General features: G+C 35.4%; 1 protein-coding gene across 2 annotated transcripts; it reads right to left on the reverse strand.

Annotated features, from left to right (window-relative positions):
- Positions 1 to 12,316: 12,316 nt before the first annotated feature.
- On the reverse strand, positions 12,317 to 16,658 carry LOC142526579 (putative L-ascorbate peroxidase 6). 2 transcript variants are annotated; one of them, XM_075631068.1, is made up of 9 exons: positions 16,286 to 16,658; positions 16,062 to 16,177; positions 15,317 to 15,387; positions 15,055 to 15,097; positions 14,869 to 14,965; positions 14,469 to 14,552; positions 13,646 to 13,784; positions 13,430 to 13,496; positions 12,317 to 12,640 (listed from the first exon to the last, which is right to left on the reverse strand). In XM_075631068.1, the coding sequence occupies exons 1-8, from the start codon at positions 16,573 to 16,575 to the stop codon at positions 13,479 to 13,481; spliced, it is 858 nt and encodes a 285-aa protein (XP_075487183.1). In that variant the 5' UTR covers positions 16,576 to 16,658; the 3' UTR covers positions 12,317 to 12,640; positions 13,430 to 13,478. The 2 variants fall into 2 exon arrangements, with proteins under 2 accessions (XP_075487183.1, XP_075487182.1); XM_075631067.1 differs by having other exon boundaries at positions 13,663 to 13,784; positions 16,286 to 16,655.
- Positions 16,659 to 18,812: the final 2,154 nt, after the last annotated feature.

Below are 18,812 nucleotides of genomic sequence, written 5' to 3' on the forward strand. Positions count from 1 at the left end.
TGAAGTGGAATTCTCTATTGATCTTATGCCGGGAATTGTTCCTATATCTAAAGCACTTTATCGTCTAGCACCTGCTGAAATGAAAGAACTAAAAAATCAAATCCAAGAATTGCTAGACAAGGGTTTCATTCGCCCTAGTTACTCTCCATGGGGCGCTCCGGTATTGTTTTTGAAAAAGAAATATGGTAGCATGCGTCTTTGTATCGATTATCGGGAGCTTAATCGGGTTACCATAAAAAATAATTATCCACTGCCAAGAATTGAAGATTTATTTGATCAGTTGCAAGGAACATCAGTATTTTTTAAGGTTGATCTGCGATCTGGGTACCATCAGTTGAAAGTCAAGGAGTCTGACGTGCACAAGACAGCGTTCCGCACGAGATATGGGCACTATGAGTTTATGGTCATGCCATTCGGGTTGACCAATGCACCAGCGATCTTCATGGATATCATGAATCGCGTATTTCAGCCGTATCTGGATCAATTTATTATTGTCTTCATTGATGACATATTGATCTATTCCAAGAGCAGAGAGGAGCACAGCCGTCACTTGAGGATCGCACTGCAGGTATTGCAAGATAGAAAGCTTTATGCGAAATTCAGCAAGTGCGAGTTTTGGCTTGATAGAGTGGCGTTCTTAGGCCACATCATTTCTAGTGATGGCGTGGAAGTTGATCCGAGTAAAGTTGAGGCAGTAAAAGAGTGGCCAGTACCGAAGACTGTCACCGAGATTCGCAGTTTCTTGGGACTAGCTGGCTATTATCGCAAATTCATCAAGGGGTTCTCATCTATTGCAGTTCCATTGACATCATTGACGAAGAAAAATGCTAAGTTTATTTGGGGATCCGAGTGTCAAGACAGTTTTGACAAGTTGAAGCAAGCCCTGATATCCGCACCAGTGTTATCTATGCCATCGGGGCAAGGGGAGTATGTTCTATATACCGACGCTTCTAAACTTGGTTTGGGCGCAGTTCTGATGCAAAACGACCAAGTTATCGCCTATGCGTCAAGACAGTTGAAAATTCATGAAAAGAACTACCCTACTCATGATCTTGAGCTTGCAGCAGTAGTCTTTGCACTAAAAATTTGGAGACACTACCTTTATGGGGAGATGTGCAAGATATTCACCGATCATAAAAGTTTGAAATACTTCTTCACCCAAAAGGAGTTGAATATGAGACAGCGCAGATGGCTTGAATTGGTAAAGGACTATGATTGTCACATTAGCTACCATCCGGGGAAAGCTAATGTAGTGGCAGACGCATTGAGTAGAAAAGCAGCAGTTATCACTCATTTATCACTCCAAAGACCGTTGCAGTCCGAGATACAGCGGTTTGAGCTTACAGTGTATGCTAGGGGCGAGGCCCCTAATCTTGCCACATTATCAGTACAGTCGACTTTGAGAGACAGAATTCGTGATGGGCAGTCTACTGATGAGCAGTTGCAAAAGTGGAGAGCTAGAGATGAAGCTAAGGGCCGGAATTTATATTCAGTAGTGGATGGCTTGGTCCGTTATCGAGACCGTCTATGGGTTCCTAGTGACGATTCCTTGAGAAATCTTATTATGAAGGAAGCCCATGACACACCATATTCCATTCATCCGGGCAGCACAAAAATGTTTAGAGATCTGCAGTTGTTATATTGGTGGCCAGGCATGAAAAGGGACATCCTGAGATATGTATCCGAGTGTTTGACTTGTCAGCAAGTCAAAGCAGAGCATCAAAGACCAGCGAGAAAATTGAAGCCACTCCCTATTCCCGAGTGGAAATGGGAGAACATCACTATGGACTTTGTAGTGGGATTGCCAAAAACCGTCAAAGGATCAAATGCCATTTGGGTGATAGTTGATCGTCTTACGAAATCAGCGCACTTTCTACCTATTAAGACGACATTCACCATGATTCAGTATGCAGAGTTATATATTCGGGAGATAGTTCGTCTGCATGGGATTCCAGTGTCTATTATTTCTGACAGAGATCCGAGATTCACATCTTCTTTTTGGAAGAGTCTGCATGCAGCGATGGGGACCAAATTATTGTTCAGTACAACATTCCACCCTCAAACCGATGGCCAGTCAGAAAGAGTTATACAGATTTTGGAAGATCTACTGCGAGCATGTGTCATTGATTTCCAAGGCAGTTGGGAACCAAAATTACCTCTAGTGGAGTTCACTTACAATAACAGCTATCAATCATCAATCGGGATGGCTCCTTTTGAGGCACTCTATGGAAGGAAGTGTAGAACTCCTATTCATTGGGACGAGGTTGGGGAAAGAAGGGATATTGGTCCAGATGTGATTGAAGAGACAGCTGAGCTTGTAGTCAAAATTCGTGACAGAATGAAGACTGCGCAAAGCCGATAAAAGAGTTATGCGGACAAAAGGCGAAGGGACTTAGATTTTGCAGTGGGCGATCATATATTTGTGAAAATAGCACCCATGAAGGGTGTTATGCGCTTTGGCAAGAAGGGCAAGCTTAGTCCAAGATTTATAGGTCCGTTCGAGATTTTGGAGAAGATTGGGACACTCGCTTATAGAGTGGCATTGCCACCAGTGCTTGCAGGAGTTCACAATGTGTTCCACATTTCGATGCTGCGGAAGTACATGTCGAATCCGTCACATGTGCTTAATTATGAGCCTCTCCAACTAACTCCAAACATGACATATGAAGAGAGGCCTGTCCAAATCTTAGCAAGGCAAGAAAGACGATTGCGGAAAAAAGTCATTCCAATGGTCAAGGTCAAGTGGCTGAATCACTCGGAAGAGGAAGCTACTTGGGAAACCGAGAGAGACTTGAAGAGTCGCTATCCTGATCTATTCGGTAAGTTCTAATTTCGAGGGCGAAATTTTATTTAAGGGGGGAGGAATTGTAAGGTCCAAAATTAAGACGACGTAATCCAATTGCATGCAAATCTAGGAAATATGAAAAATGAGTAATTAATTGACTTTAATTGCTAATTAATTATGTGCCATACTTGTTTAATTGTTATTTGAGATTTTTATTGTCATCACGCATAAAATGATATTTTTAAGGAATATTCAAGCGACGATCGAGGAACGGGGACCGAGGGCTGAAGAAAATGTAAAATATTTTTTATTAAATAATTATTTTTAATTATTTAAAACAAGGTTGTTGCTTTTTAGTATTTTTGAAAATAAAGGGTTTTGAGGTGATTTTATACGCCAGGACGTAAATTTTATCGGTGTTGGTTTTCAACTAAAATACGAACTTTTTGACAACCCGGCTAATAAATTCACATATTAAATTAAAGAAAAAACTTTGTTAATATTTTATTTATGTTCTAATTAGACTAATGGGCCTAATTAGATGGCTTAATAGGCCTAATAAGCCTTGAAGGTGATTTAGTAGTATATAATGTATTAATAAATTGAAAACCCTATTCTCCTAGCAAAAATAATCGACCACCACTTGGTTATTTTCTGAAAATACTCTCCCCAACCCCCTCAACCCTCACGGCACACATACTCCCAATTGGCAAGGAATTTTCGAAAGTTGCAAGCAAAATCAATCCAAGGTTCGCGTCCCGTTCTTTGTCGTCAACGGATATTCGAGCGTTTATAACGCAAAAGCACGCCTTAATCTTCCTTTTCTCATCCATCATATCATAATATTGTTTATATTATGTTTGCATGAAAAGCTTGAAGTTCATAGTAATAAATTCAGAAAATTTCGACATGTGGCATGTGTTCATGATGAAACCCGATTTTTGAATTCAATAACATGTTTATTGTTTAGTTAAGGGGCTGCCATGATTAGGATAAGATCAAGTAAGGTTTTTATCATGTTTTTGAGTCCCACATACCACCCAACAATCGGCTGAACAAAGAAAAAGGAAGGGAAACAAGAACAAGCAGGAACCGCGATAACTTGCTGTCAAGGGCATGGGGGTTCGGTTTCTGTTGTTCAGGGGCTAGGGCTTGGTTGGCTCGTTCCAGGGGCTAGCCAAGGTCATGAATGAGTCAGGGAGGGAGTCCTAGCCAAGCTAGGACTCACGGTAAGGGCTGGGGAAGAGTCCTAGCCACGCTAGGACTCTACCCGAGAACATAGCCGAAGCTGTTGCAGGGTTCGCGCAGCTTCAGGGGTTCAGGGGCTCGATGCGTGGGGCACGGGCTGGACTAGGGTGGTTCACTAGGGTCCTAAGAAGGTGCACAACATGTTGGTTCAAGGGCTGGGGTGTCGGTTAAGGTTCTAGACACCAAAACATAGAGTCCTACCTCACTAGGGAGTCTCGGCCAGCATAGTGTCGCTTAGGAAAGCTTCGTTTTTGTGGTTTGGGCTGGGTTCTTGGTGGTACAATGGTCCAGTAGGTTAATTTAGGATGTTGGGCAAGTTTTGGTTCGACATTGTTCAGGGGTGACTCGTGAAAATCAAGAGTTGGCTCGGGGTCGAAGTTTAGGGGTCAAATAGGGTTCTTAAATAAAGAAAAATTGGAAAACGGCTCACGGGGGGTCCAGTCGTGGTCCATAAGGGCTAAAATAATATAAAAAGACTAAATTTAGAATTTCGGAATTTTATATTAAAGTTTGGGATTTTTCGGGATTAAAACACCGTCAAAACAGTTAATTAAAGATAAATGAAAAAGTCTAAGTTTTAAGCCAAATAAAATTATGGTAAAATTAATTTAGGCTTAAATAATTATTTGGGACATGTTAGAGTCATGAAATCACGAAAAAAGTCGAAATCGTAAAATGTCGAGTTCTTTTTACACCTAGAAATTAGTAAACGTCATGGCAGTGCCCTAAATGCTGTTTTTATGATATTATGACTATTCTTGAATGTTTATGAGATGTTCATGATTAATTATGATTTATTTAAATGTCATGAATTTTTCTGATTTAAGGCTGACATTTAAAAGACATGTTGCATGCTTGGTTTCAAAAACAAAATGTTATGTTATGCATGATTTTTATAAAGTGATGAGAATGTAAATGTTGAAGGAAGTGAAGTGATTGTGACTAATTCGTTAATGATGGCGATGTCGTGACGGGTGATGGTCTCAGTGGGAGCCCGACAATCGTGTTTCCATTATTGCGAATATGAGGTTTGAGGTAAGAATGGGAATATCGTGAGGGGAGAAGGCCCCAGAGGGAGCCCATTTATGGGAAAAGGCCCCAGAGGGATGCCCCGACGATCGTATTTCTATTCAATCATGATAGACAGGGCCCAGTTGACCGGTGAGAGTGTTGCTGGTGTCCCCCACCGTCCATTACTATGGTTACATATAGATGGATCCATCGACTTTTGAGGTTTGAGGAAAGTCACAATTAACGATCTGAATTCAACAAAGAAAAAAGAAAAGAAAAAGGAAAAATGTTTATGATCATGTGAAAAAGGTTTTATGTCATGTCATGTTGAGGAAAAAAAAAGAAAAAAGGTTAAGGTTTATGTGATGCATGTCATGAAAATGTTTATGCTTAAAGTTGATGTATCATTTTGAAAATGTTTCTATTTAAAGTTCATGCATCATAAAAGATTTACGAAAATGTTCGTGTTTGAATTTTATGCATCTTCATGAAAACGATATTTTAAGTACAAATATTTTTCACTGTTATATGTTGACTGTATTACGTATTATTTGCTATAAAGATGATGGTGTGTTGAGTCTTTAGACTCACTAGGTGTGATGGATGCAGTTGAGTTTGAAGGAGGACTTGACGGGTGATTTGACTGGATTGAAGGCGCACACAATCCGAGGACCAGCGCTTCTACTTTTTCCGCATTATGATTTATGACTCATGATTTATATTAAAGATTTTAAGACCATTTATTTATGCTTTTTGGAGAGATTTTTGAGAGGTTTAGTATGAGCTATACTTTTCAAACTTATTGCTTTATTGAGGTTGGCTAAAACAGTTGACGATTTCATTTTATGACTTTTGCACTTGATTTTTAAAATGCTAGTTGGTTGAGATTTTATTTTAAAGAGGTAAAACATTTCATAAAAATATTTTCATGTGTTATTTGTCATGGCCAAAAATTGAGTGTTAAAAATAAAAATTTCTAGTACTTTTAAAGCAATAAAAAAGGCAGACGTTTCACCTTTTGTACAGATTCATTAAGCAACATACACAAATTATTTCTCCCTCATATTTCTACAGTAGCAATAAGGACTGAGAAAATAAAATAAATGCTGCAATAGAACAAGCCACAGAATCTATACATATTATAAAAGTGTGAATCAAAGTCAAAGTTTTTCTATTGTGTAATGTCAACTTTGTCCTTAGTTTGTATATACAGGAAAAATTTAGTGAGGATATTTTTGTCAAATCAGTTATTATGATAAGGACAAAATTGTCAAACTACATTAATGTTAGATAATGATCAAATCTATACAATTATATTATTATTATTAATAATTATTATAAAGTGTGAATCAAGGTCAAAGTTTTTCTATTGTGTAATGTCAACTTTGTCCTTAGTTTGTACATACAAGAAATATTTAGTGAGGAATTGAGGATGTGTTAGTCAAATCAGTTATTATGATAGGGACAAAATTGTCAAACTACATTTATGTTAGATGATGATCAAATTGCCAAAAAAGCTGAAACTTTAAAATTCTTTGATTTTTATTTTCTTGTAGATTGAATTGAACAAACTTTTTTCACAAAAAATATTAATTTGAAAAGATTGAAATACCAAAATATATTGGTTTTATTTTCTTATAGATGAAGTGAAAAATAATTTTTTCACAAAAAACTTAATTTGTAGATAATCCTAATAAATATTTCATTGATATTTATTTTATGTATATTTTTTTATCAAAAAGAAAGTCAACTAATATTGTTCAAAGCATTGGTTCATTATGAAAATTTAACGATATAACATTGAATAATATATTTGTATTAATGTTAACTATATTTTCCTCTTTTTAAAGGCTATAAACTATAACAATTAATTTATGAGAGATTTTTGCAATTAACGAATGATTATTTTTATAAGAGATATATATTGACATCTGATTTACATTCCTTTCTACTGAAGCAGTAGGTACTTCTGGTTTCTGTACCACACTGGATTTCACAAAGTGAATATACTTCCCTTTGCACATATCCAGTTTTGGCTTAGTATTCGTTTCAGAAGTGCCTTCATTATTACAAAATCCGAGACCACTCCTGTCTCCAGATTGTTTTTGTAATTCTTGCATCTTTTCCAGTGAAATAGAGGACTTGTTCCGAACATTTACCAGTAGTGATAACTTCTGGTTTTCAGAAAGCATCTTCTGGTATTCTGCTTTTGCTCTTTCATTCTCCATTTTTAATTTACTCATCTCAACTTGTAAATCATTACAGCTGTCTAGTTGCAAGCAAGTTAACTTACTGTTCTGATCTTTTAAGTCCTGATTTTCGATCTTAACTTCCTCGAATGATTGAGAAAGTCTAGAATACTCTTCTACCATGTCGTGTAATGCTTTGACTAACTCAGTGCATGAAAATTCATCAGAATCAAAGTCAAATACCTCTCCATATGTCGAGGTTGAATCAGTATTTGCCATCAGACATTTGATCTCATCTTCATCACTTTCACTCGAATGGCTTTCAGAACCAGAAGATTCAGAACTTGAGTCTGCCCATTTGGACTTACTTTCTTCTGCAACCATTGCCTTCCTGTCTCTCCTGGTCTTTTTATCATTGCGTTTGACACCCTTCTTCCTCTGGTCATCCTTCTTTGGTTTTGGACAATCAGCAATGAAGTGTCCAACTTTTCCACAGTTAAAGCATGCCATATCACTAGGTGATGATTCCTTTTTGAAATTGCGGTTGGGACTTTGAAATGTTCTATGATTCTTTCTCATGAATCTGGAAAACTTCTTAACAAATAATGACATTGCGTCATTGATTATTTGTTCAGCATTTCTCTCAGAAGTGTTCTCTAAAGCAGTAGCAGAAGATGAGCTTGGAGCAACTGTAGTAGTAGAGTTAATAGTAGCTGCAAGAGCTTTGGTTGGTGGATTTGCTAAGGGCTCTTCTCCACTTCGAACTTCAAGTTCAAACTCATATGCCTTTAAATCCGAGAACAAGTCGTATAGTTCTAACTTGTTGAGATCCTTGGAAGCTCTCATTGCCATTGTTTTGACGTCTCATTCTCTGGGTAGGCCTCTCATTACCTTTAATGCAATTTCTCTATTGTCAAAGTCTTTCCCAAGAGCTGAGAGTTCATTGACGAGGCTGCTGAATCGTTCATCAAATTCATTCATAGTTTCTCCAGCCCTCATCTTCATATTCTCAAACTTCTGCATGGCTACAGACAGTTTGTTTTCCTTTGTTTCTTCGTTTCCTTCACAGATCTGAATTAATTTTTCCTAGATTTCCTTGGCAGTATGGCACATCTTGATTTTGCTGAAGGTATTTTTGTCGAGTGTCTTGTATAAAATGTCCTTCGCAACGTTGTCAAGATTGGCTTTCTTCTTGTCCTCACTTGTCCATTCATATCTTGGTTTTTCGAGCATCTGAGGTGCATCTTCGGTGACAGAAATAGCTGGATTTGGCTTTAAGATCTTTAATGGACCATTAGTGATGACATACCACATGTCATCATCTTGAACCGCAAGATGAGCGTGCATTCTGATTTTCCAATCATCGAAATCTTCTTTTGAGAACATTGGAACTTTGCTGAAATGAGCCATGTCTATTAAATATTTTTCAGAACAAGAATAACTATGCTCTGATGCCACTTGTTGAGGATCGGGTTGAGTTTAGAAGGGGGGGTTGAATAAACTCAACGGCAAACTTAACCGATTTTTCGGAATGATGTGCTAGAGTCCTGTTAAAGATACTAGCAGATTCTTGTTCAAGTTTAAAGACCAGCAGATCACAAGATAATGTGCGGAAACGATCTGTTGGTAGTAGGTGAAAAATAGTGAAACAGAAAAACAGTAGATGGCACAAGGTTTGTTTCTGGAAGTTCGAAGATGAATCTTCTACGTCTCCCCTTCTTCTGTTTCCAGAAGGTATCACTAAAAGACTTTGGTGAATACAATACAACAGTTGTACACACCCACTTCAACAGGACTTACCCTTCGCCTATCGAAACTCTTAGTTTTACAACTCAACTTCTTGAATGATCTTAAGTTCTGGAAAAGACTCTTCTTCAGTTACAAATTCTTCTATCAATGAAATAGTGAAGTGAATAGCTTAAGAAGATATAACGAAAATAGCTAGCACAATATGATCTCGATGATCAAGAGTATGCAATGAAGCGTGTGTTGTTTTTTCAGTGTTGAGCTTTTGGGATGACTGAAAGTTCTAGCGATGCTCAAATGATATTCTTTGATTTAGATTTGTTTCACTTCACTCTCTTGAAAAGTGCTTCGTCTCCATATATATAGACTTTATCCAACGTTAAAATCTGAACGGCTCTTTTTGACTTTTCAGTGGTTCAGCTTTATTGCCGAAAATGGACCCTGCAGAATACATTAAAGCAATCAGTCTCAGTTCATACTAAAAATGGTAAACCGTCTTAAATGTTTTCGTACAACATTTAATGGCATTTAATGAAGCAATAAATGCTAGTATCACGTTAATAGATCAACGGTAATATTTAAAGACTTTGAGATACGCAAAATTCTGTTAGTGTATATTTCGAGTTTTGTATCCCTTCTAGTTATAATTTTAGCTAAGAAGCAGTACTTGACAAGTGCTGCTACTGGTCTTTAGCTTGATACAAGTGCTTCTGTTTTTCTGCTATTTTACATCTACTGATTTTGTACTAAGCCAGCATCTACTGGTTTTTACTAGCATCTCCACTTTTACTAGCATCTCCACAACAAATTTAAGTCTAACAAATGTGATTTATTTTATTTTGTAGATTTATATTCTTTTGAATGATTTTATATATGCAAGAAATTTATCTTTAATTTGGTGAGGAAGTTTTTGTAAAATCAATTATTATGATGATGTCAAGATTATCAATCTACAGTATGCTTGTAGATGAAGTGAACATATATTTTTCACAAAATATTAAATTGAATATGATTTGTTTTATTTTGTAAATCTATAATCTTTTGAATGAGTTATATATGCAAGAAGTTTCTCAGAAAAAAAAATTAATATATACAAATTTAATACTTCCAATAATATAGTATGAAATATAAAAAAAATGTTATCGTAATTTTGAATTTTTGTATTTAAATAACATATTGCATAAATATGTTATATCATTAAGAGTTGAACACTTTTTGATAAATATAATAAACTATTAATTAAATCATATTTTGTCAGTTGTCTAGAAGATAGAATAATCAATATTTATTGATTTTATTTGCTTGTATATTAAGTTAAAATATTTACAAAAAATAAATATAATTTGTAGAATACTAAAATAACAAAATTCTTTGGTTTTATTTGCTTGATGAAACAAACTTTTTTTCCTACAAAACACTTAATTTGTGTGGAGATTTGTAGAGGCTATCAAATAGAGAAGAATATACATTTCTTCTCATAAGATTTGCTAATGAAGATGGCGAGAATATTGTTTTTTCACAGAGTAGAAAAACTGATGACAAAAAAAAATCATAAAAGCAATATAAATTGAAAATATAAAAGAAGAAAACATTTGACGCAATAATTAATTTAAGGTTTAGAATATATTATCTATATTATATTTTTATTTTTCATAAATCAATAATACGTGGTAAAATAAGTGGGCAACGTTATGTATTATACTTTTTCCTTCTCTCAAATTTAATTTTAATAACTATTATGATATCAATTTTATATTATATTTTCTCCAATGTCTAATTTATACAAAATTATAATATTTATTACTACTATATTTTTCAACAATTATTAATTTATTTAGATTGCGCTTGGATAAATTTATTTCAAATTTATGGATTATAATTATAATTTTATTGTCAACAATAAAACAATATATCAAATCTTGAATCCACACATTACTTATTTACATATTATTATTTATATAACTAAAATAAATTTCAAATAACATTATTATTGGGTGGACTTGAAAAATATCATAATTAACATGAAATACTATTATATAAACATGAAATGAGTGGATTTGAAGTATATGATGTTACTTCTCTAAAATAACAAAAATACATTTGAATGTATTGAAATCCATGGATTTGAAATCCTTCCAATTAAGAATAACCTTATATTTATAACACATAAAATTTTTAAACAAATATCTTTTGCACTCATATTATAATACATGTAGTACAAATTATATTACATTGAATTTCCTACGGATAATGCTAAAGGTACAACCAATATATCGTACTGCGATATTTATAAAAATTATATCGTGAGATTTTGTTATTAACTAATGAGATTTTATATTTAATTTATAATGAGATTTTAATAAATGAAATTTCTTTATTGATTTTTTTGAATTGTAAGAATTATTGTACAAATTTGGTTGCACATGTAGCATTACTCATTGTCTATCGACTAATATAGCATGAAATCATTAATATATAATTTTTTGTAAATGAGTCTCTTCTGATCTCATTTTTTTAACAACAATTATTGATAATAGAAATGCATTTTCACGTGCGTCGCACGTGTCTTTAACTAGTAATAATAAAAGGCCGAAAATTCTAAATATTAAGCTAACTCTACAGTTTGACTCATCATCATACTCCGAAATTATTCAGAAAATGGTACTGAGAAATATCTGCTACCTATGCCAAATCAGCAATTATTCATATAGAAATGAACCACCACCATTTATTAGTTGTCAGTTTCACAAATTTGGGTAGAAGCACAGCTAATGCCTCATAAACACTGCAGCGTGACACTACGATAACCCAACAATGGGGGAGAAAGGATGTTGGTGTTTTTGCAATGATTGTTTGGACAACTTGGCATGAGGTTTGTAAAAGAATGCATATTAAGTCTTGCCATAAGATAAATATTAATATTGATTGGACTATCTATGTACTAGATAATTTTGACAGAGCTTAGTCAACGAGTATTTGTTTGAAACCTCCAGTGTTGAATTATTCTGTTACTGGTTTGTACACTCCAGTTGCGAGTTCATCTGTTAAAGGGTGGATCCCCTTAGTTTTAATCCTTTGTGTTTGGATGTGGATACGGTTTTCGATAGTGGAAGAAATCAATCAAGTGTTGGGGCAGCTGTCCGTGACTTCTGGGGGCTGTTTTAGGTGCAAGGGTTGATTTCATCGGACATGCGAGGTCGGTGAAAGGCATAGAGCTGGCTGCGATTCTTTTTGGTTTGGATTTTTGTGTGCCATATGACTTCAAAAATATTTGTATCTTCTCGGATTCTTTACAAGCGGTTCGAGTAATGACACATCTTGTAGAAGATCATGATCCTTTGGGTGCTTTAATTTTGGACGCCCACGAACTTCTTGCGTCTCCTATTTCATCTTATTACAACACATGGCATGATCGACGAATGAGATTGTTTATAGGCTTGCTCGTGAAGTTCTTTTGTCTTCACCTCAAACATGACAATTGTTATTATTTCAGCAATAAGACCAAAAAAAGATCCATAGCGTCTGCAACAGCATATGATTGCTTTTTCTCACGATTCACATTGACCTTTTCCACTTTGCACCACTGTTCACAAGCTTGATATAGACATTCTTAAAATCTTCAAAAAATAAGCTCTGGTCATCGGCATACTTGGCGATCCATCTGTTGCCAAACAGGGGAAAAAAATTGGATCAAACTCCAATGTATATTGCAGAGAATTCTTTTAATTATTTTGTTTACAAATATAAATAACTAGATTCTAGCTCGTAATGCCTGAGACAACATAGAGCAAGTAGCACCACCGTTGACCATTGAATATTCAACCCACTAATAAGATTTAGGAGCATTTAAGTTGAAGGGTGCCAATATAATCACAAAGCACATAAATAACAACTATAAGAGAAACTAGTTAGTGTCACCCGCGAGTAATGTATTTCTCTGAGCATTCAACCACCTCAGCTACCAAATACGCAGCTCCTTCCTATAGGTAGCCTCAAATGGTGTCATACCCAGATATTGGATGTAAGTATGGCCTCCAATGTTTAATGGCTAAAACCATGGAATCATCTCTCTCATACGCAGATTTGGTCAAAGCTCTTGATGCTAGATCCTTACTAAATTAAGCCATGAGTTGTCCCTATTGAGACAAAACAGCCAATTTCCCTCACCCCAACGCAGGTCCCTACCCCTCACCCCGACGATCACATCTTTACCCCACCTTATCAACCTTAATTCTTCTAGGATATATGTATTTTATGATGGGCGCTTCAAATTCTCTTTTGGGGTCATATTATGTGAACCCGTATAAACCACACTTACCCATGCTAAAAATATACTAAGCCAGTTTTCTTTATTAACCCAATTTCTCCCATTCTCATTTATTAAATTACCACAGTAATAAATCCCAGCAGAAAAGACCAAAACAAAGTTAATCAATGTGGCATAGCATACCTCATACATTCGTCATCCTGAACAAGTGCACGGTCTGAGGGTAGGCCAATCATACTAGACATCCCATCTGCACGTATGAGAAACATGCTCATTTTGGAACGACTTACATCCATGAAATTAATCATTATTGAGCTTCATATGAGTTAGGGGTGTGTAATACACTAGTACTTTGATGAAAAACAGAGAGAATCACATCATGCTAAAGTTGGTAGGTACTCGAGGTTTATAGTAACCTGATGATGACCACGGCTTTCCCAGAAGAATTTTATAGTAAGAATTGTCAAACACTGTTGGATTTCCAAAACCTTTGTTTCCTAGGGTATGAGCTCCAGACAACGCAACAAGTTCCCGGGTTCTATCAATAAAAACACACAGATAACTTCCACATGACAGCATGACCAAGAAATCAATACGCGAAAAATGTAAATATAAGTTGTAGGCATGTACAAGCATCATAATTTGATTCAAATACTCGAGAATCAAGACCACTACTTAACATAATACGGAATAACTTGTATGATCCCTTCTTTCTCATTCGTTAATCCAACAATTTCTCTAACACGACAAGGAAAAACTGAGTTTTTATCAGATACCAGAGAATCCAAGGTGTCGTACAGACAAAGTTCGACGAAAAACTTACAATTCCAGAGAATTCAAGGTGTTGTACAGACAAAGTTCAACGAGGAAACTCACAATTCGAGATCCAAAATCATAGTCAAAACAATACCCTTGAAAAGTCTATTCAACTGGTACGGAGGAAGAGATTGATCAACATGATAGGCAAAATGCCCACCACAAATTTCGCAGACAAGACAATATGTTGCATATAGACATTTCAAAACGTAAGGGCGTAAATTAACAAGGGAAGTGGATGTCAAATTTCAAAAGTATAATGGTACAAAATTACAGCAAAGCGATATAAATGAGTGCAAAATGCACACATTTTCGAAAATATGGTTTGCACGCCTACTCGAAACATGGTAAAGAAATAAGTGCTAGCGGGTAAAGAAAAACTATAAAGTCAAAAATTAACTCTCACGAGAAGCCTTTTCTCATAAAGCTCTGCTTCATGGAAGCAACACCCTGTGTTTCTTCGGGAAGTTTCCCTTCAGGATCAGGAACCCTATCAGGCAAATTAAAACTTTTCAGTTACAAAAATGGTGTGGTACACACCAATTAGAATACCCAGATGCCTCTAAATGATACCAAATATCTCAAATCAAGGGCACTCATATAGATATTGTCTCATCATAAGATTGGATTTCAATTTAATATTTAATGCCAACTTTATCTTGGACTGGAATTTTTTTATGCAATTTACACTATCGCTGTTCTACATTGCACGTGGTTAGCTATTGATTGGCAACCCAGCCAAATTCCCCTAGCAGCAAAGAGCTAGATGACTTCATCTAAGTGTAAAAAAGAGAGGAGCAATTTACATGGCATCTACTCTTCCCAGCTCAACATTGATTTTTGGACCTCCACATATTAAAACAGCATATGCTCCAGCTGCAGCTATCAAATCTGCCCATGATACTAAAAGTACACCGAGAATTGAGGGGTTGTAAGGTGTCCACGTGGTGGCTGCTAAAGCTAATAAATCTCATAGCCATGTATAAAAAAACCTGGTTTTACTGAATCCACTTCAGCTTTAGCTTTCTCCAGAACCTAGACAACCAAGTATCCACTTGTGTGTTAAAAAATTAGATGCTGATAAAAGCTAAACCAGGCTGGATGCACAAGTCAAACCAAAAAGTATCTCAAACTTAATAAACAAGTGAGAGTATTGTGATAAACCATATAACAGCAAGTCCTGATAAGCATGCATACAAGGAGAATGTTTAGCAAAAGAAAGGGAAAAATAAAATAGAAAGGAGAGAGGTTCACCTTCAATGACCTCTTAAGACCTATATTTTCAGGTCTGTCTAGTTCATAAATTATTGATCCATTCATTCCACCTGAAATAAAATTGGTTAGCTGCTAGTGAAAATTGTTAACAGATGCAGATCAGAAGAATGGGACAAAAAGGATGCCAAAATAGTAATTTTGCATAGACCACACAAAATTTATTTTGTGATTAGGCCCGTGAAAGAATGATTTACACTCGTATGACCTATAATCGGAATAATTGGACCTCTTTTTTATATTGAAAGCTGTCTCACAAGAGGATATTGGTTTATTCCCCTACGGGAAAAACCCATAATGTTTTTCGATACAATTTTGCTGCAACACTCACACCAGTAGGATGTACTAAAGGTGTTTATTTCCTATGGATTTAACATAACGTAAATGAGTTAGGAGAAAAGACAAATTGACCTGAGATTTCGAGGGAGATGAGTTCCCATTACCAGTGGAATCATAGCCTTCTCTGACAGAGTAATTTAGTAATCACAACCAGCTTTTTCTATTAATTAATTTACCAGATCTCAAACGATTTAACTATGACTTGCTACAAGCTCCAGGTTCTCCGTTTCAGACCACAATACACCAAAATTTCAACAGCAATTACAAGTATTTGGGTATGAGAGACGGGAACCAAATACAAATTCAAAAGTTTTCATGGGTAAACGAATAACATATACTCTATCCGTCAAATAAAATCGACAGAAATATAAAGCCTCTCAAACACTACCCGTGTTCTCATCCTTGTCAAAAGTTCCAGCATCGTGAAAGACTAAACGAAGTAAACCAGCTGCATTGCCCTTGGATAGTACCTTGTTGATCTCTTCCTGCAAGTGGAAACTTACACTGAAAACCAAAACTGTGAGGTCAATCAGGATACAAAAACAAATAAACGTGAGTTGTATTCATGCTAAAATAATACAGAACTCATAAAGCAGCGGCTTCTGGACTTACTCTTCAGCGGCAGAAACATTGGCAGCAGGTAAGAGAAACGAGGTAGTTGCAGTGAACAAAAGCTCTCGCCTTCCGAAAGTACAGGAAACGCGTCCGTCTAATACAGTACGGGCAAAATCAATAGAGAACGTGTGAGATATGAGCGAATGTGAACTCGTGCCTGAAGGAGAAGCAGCGGTGCAGGCTGCGTCAAGCTTTTTTCCTCCGACTTCGACCGCCGGCGAGAATTGAGGAGGAACTGATGCAGAGCGGAGCAGCGACAGATCCACGGTTGCGGCGGTGCTCATCATCTTCAGCTGTTGGTTGAGAATAAATCCGTATCATAAGCTTTCTTTTTATTTATCGCATTTTTCAACAAAAATATAGAAAGAGAATATTAGACCATCTCCCATGGTACCAATATGGTGCCAAAAAAATGCTCCAACTCAACTCCACAATAAGAGTTGCTCCAATGGTTGCGCCACAAATTTTTCCTTTATTATTTTTTTTTCATTTTAAAATTTTTTTGTTTAATTTATTTATTTTATATTTTAATTAAATATAATTTTTAAATTTATTTTAAATTTTAATCAATATTAAATTAATTTTTAAAAAAATTTGAAGTATAAATTATAAAAATTCAATATTTTAATTTTATATTAAATTACTACAAAAATAAAAAGCCAAATTAAATTGTTAATGCACTAAAAATAACACAAGTTACAGACGACAAACGACAAATATCACAAAACAACGTTAACAAACAACGAAACATAAAAAGAGATTTTAGTAATTAGGTAAATCAGACTCCGATCCTTCAATATTTTCGAAATAAGATCCAAAGTTGTCGGTATCTCGACATTCAATTTCAAGTCTTTTTCGCAAATTTTCTGTTGTCGAGTTCTAGTGTAATCAAACAAATTTGGATCTGTAATTTTGCTTAAATCCTTGTATAAAACTATATCTTCTCTTTTTTCTCTTCTTATTCAAGTCTAATGTTTTGAAGATCATAGTTTTGTTGTCTTTTGGCATCTCTTTGCTTCAAAACATTCAAAAACTCGCGATGTTGCTCTTCAATTGTACGTTGAATTTGAAAAATGTATTAGTTTCTTTCATCTTTAATTATGCTTTTGTCACTCCAATTAATCTTTCAGAGTTGTCACTGACATTGTCGTCACTTAAATTTATTAGAAACGTAGAGAATACAGGTGAAACTGATTGGGGCTGAAAGGAAAAATAATCTTGAATTTCAAGATATAATTTATGAAATGGGATCTGTTACGGTGCCCCGTTGCGCAACGGAAGTTTTGTAAAAAATGTTTTTCAACAAGAAAACAAAACCGAGCACCTCACAATATGTGTAACAAATAACATAACACACAAAATATGACATTCATAGGGTGTTTTAAGATTTTTACCTATCAATCTTATAAGATTGATTGTGGCTCCAACTTAGTTGTCAAACAACTAAGTTCTTCAAAGATGACAATCTACAAGCTTCCCTTTGAGCACTCCTTGCTCAAAATTAGGTCCACCACTAACAAAATAGAACCACTTTAATTTTGCACTAGAAAAATTAGAGTATTTTTCATTGAGAAGAGTGTGGTTTCCTCAACAAAATGAAAAGAAAAATTGGAGAGAAGTGAACACCAAGTTTCGGCCATTGCATGGAGTGGGGGAGATAAGGATTTTCTTGGTTGTGAGAAAATGTATTGTGTATCCCAAAGGCATGCCATGCCTTGGATGTGGAAAAAGTTGTCTCCCAACTCTTCACCTTCCCATGCACATTTTATTTGGGCTTGTAACAATTACAAGGCCCATGGACTTTTATTTAAATGTCTCAAACACATTTGAAACCATTTAAACTTTACTTGATTTTACTCAAGCCCACTAGTTGAATAATTATTTCTAATTGGGCTCTACAAGGCCCAATGTTGTTTAATTAATTCAACACTTGAATTAATTTAATTATTTGGACTTTACTAGGCCCACTAGTGTTTAATTAATTAAACGCTTGAATTAATTTAATTTAGTCCATAATAATGTTTATGAAAATCACAATTTTCAAATACATTATTTGATTTGACCAACTTTTAATTTATGAACACTTCCTCAAATTAAAATTTACATTCTCCTTTTAGAAGTCATATTTCTATTTTATTTACGCTTATAAACTCCTTTATAAGCCGTTCAACACATTGAACTATTTTACTTCTCAACGGGATCTAAAAAGTTAGCACTTGTGTGACCCTCAATGGTTCAATGATACAACTAGCCGTGGGTTCACATCTCAATGTGATTCGGGACTAAACATGTCCTTATATGAGCATACCCCAGTTGCTCCATTCTTACTTATCAACTCCTTGATAATAAGAACGTCAGAACTCAAGTCTGATATTACCCAACCAATCATGTTAAATGCCTAGCAGCATCGCTTACATGATTCCTAGGGATCAAATGATAGTACCTGCAAGAACCAATCTATTATGGTTAGTGTACAGTACGGTCCCTTAATCTCATATATCCCGACCGATTCGACAACTATTGG

This window comes from Primulina tabacum, chromosome 15 (assembly GCF_025594145.1).
Source record: "Primulina tabacum isolate GXHZ01 chromosome 15, ASM2559414v2, whole genome shotgun sequence".
Lineage (NCBI taxonomy): Eukaryota > Viridiplantae > Streptophyta > Magnoliopsida > Lamiales > Gesneriaceae > Primulina > Primulina tabacum.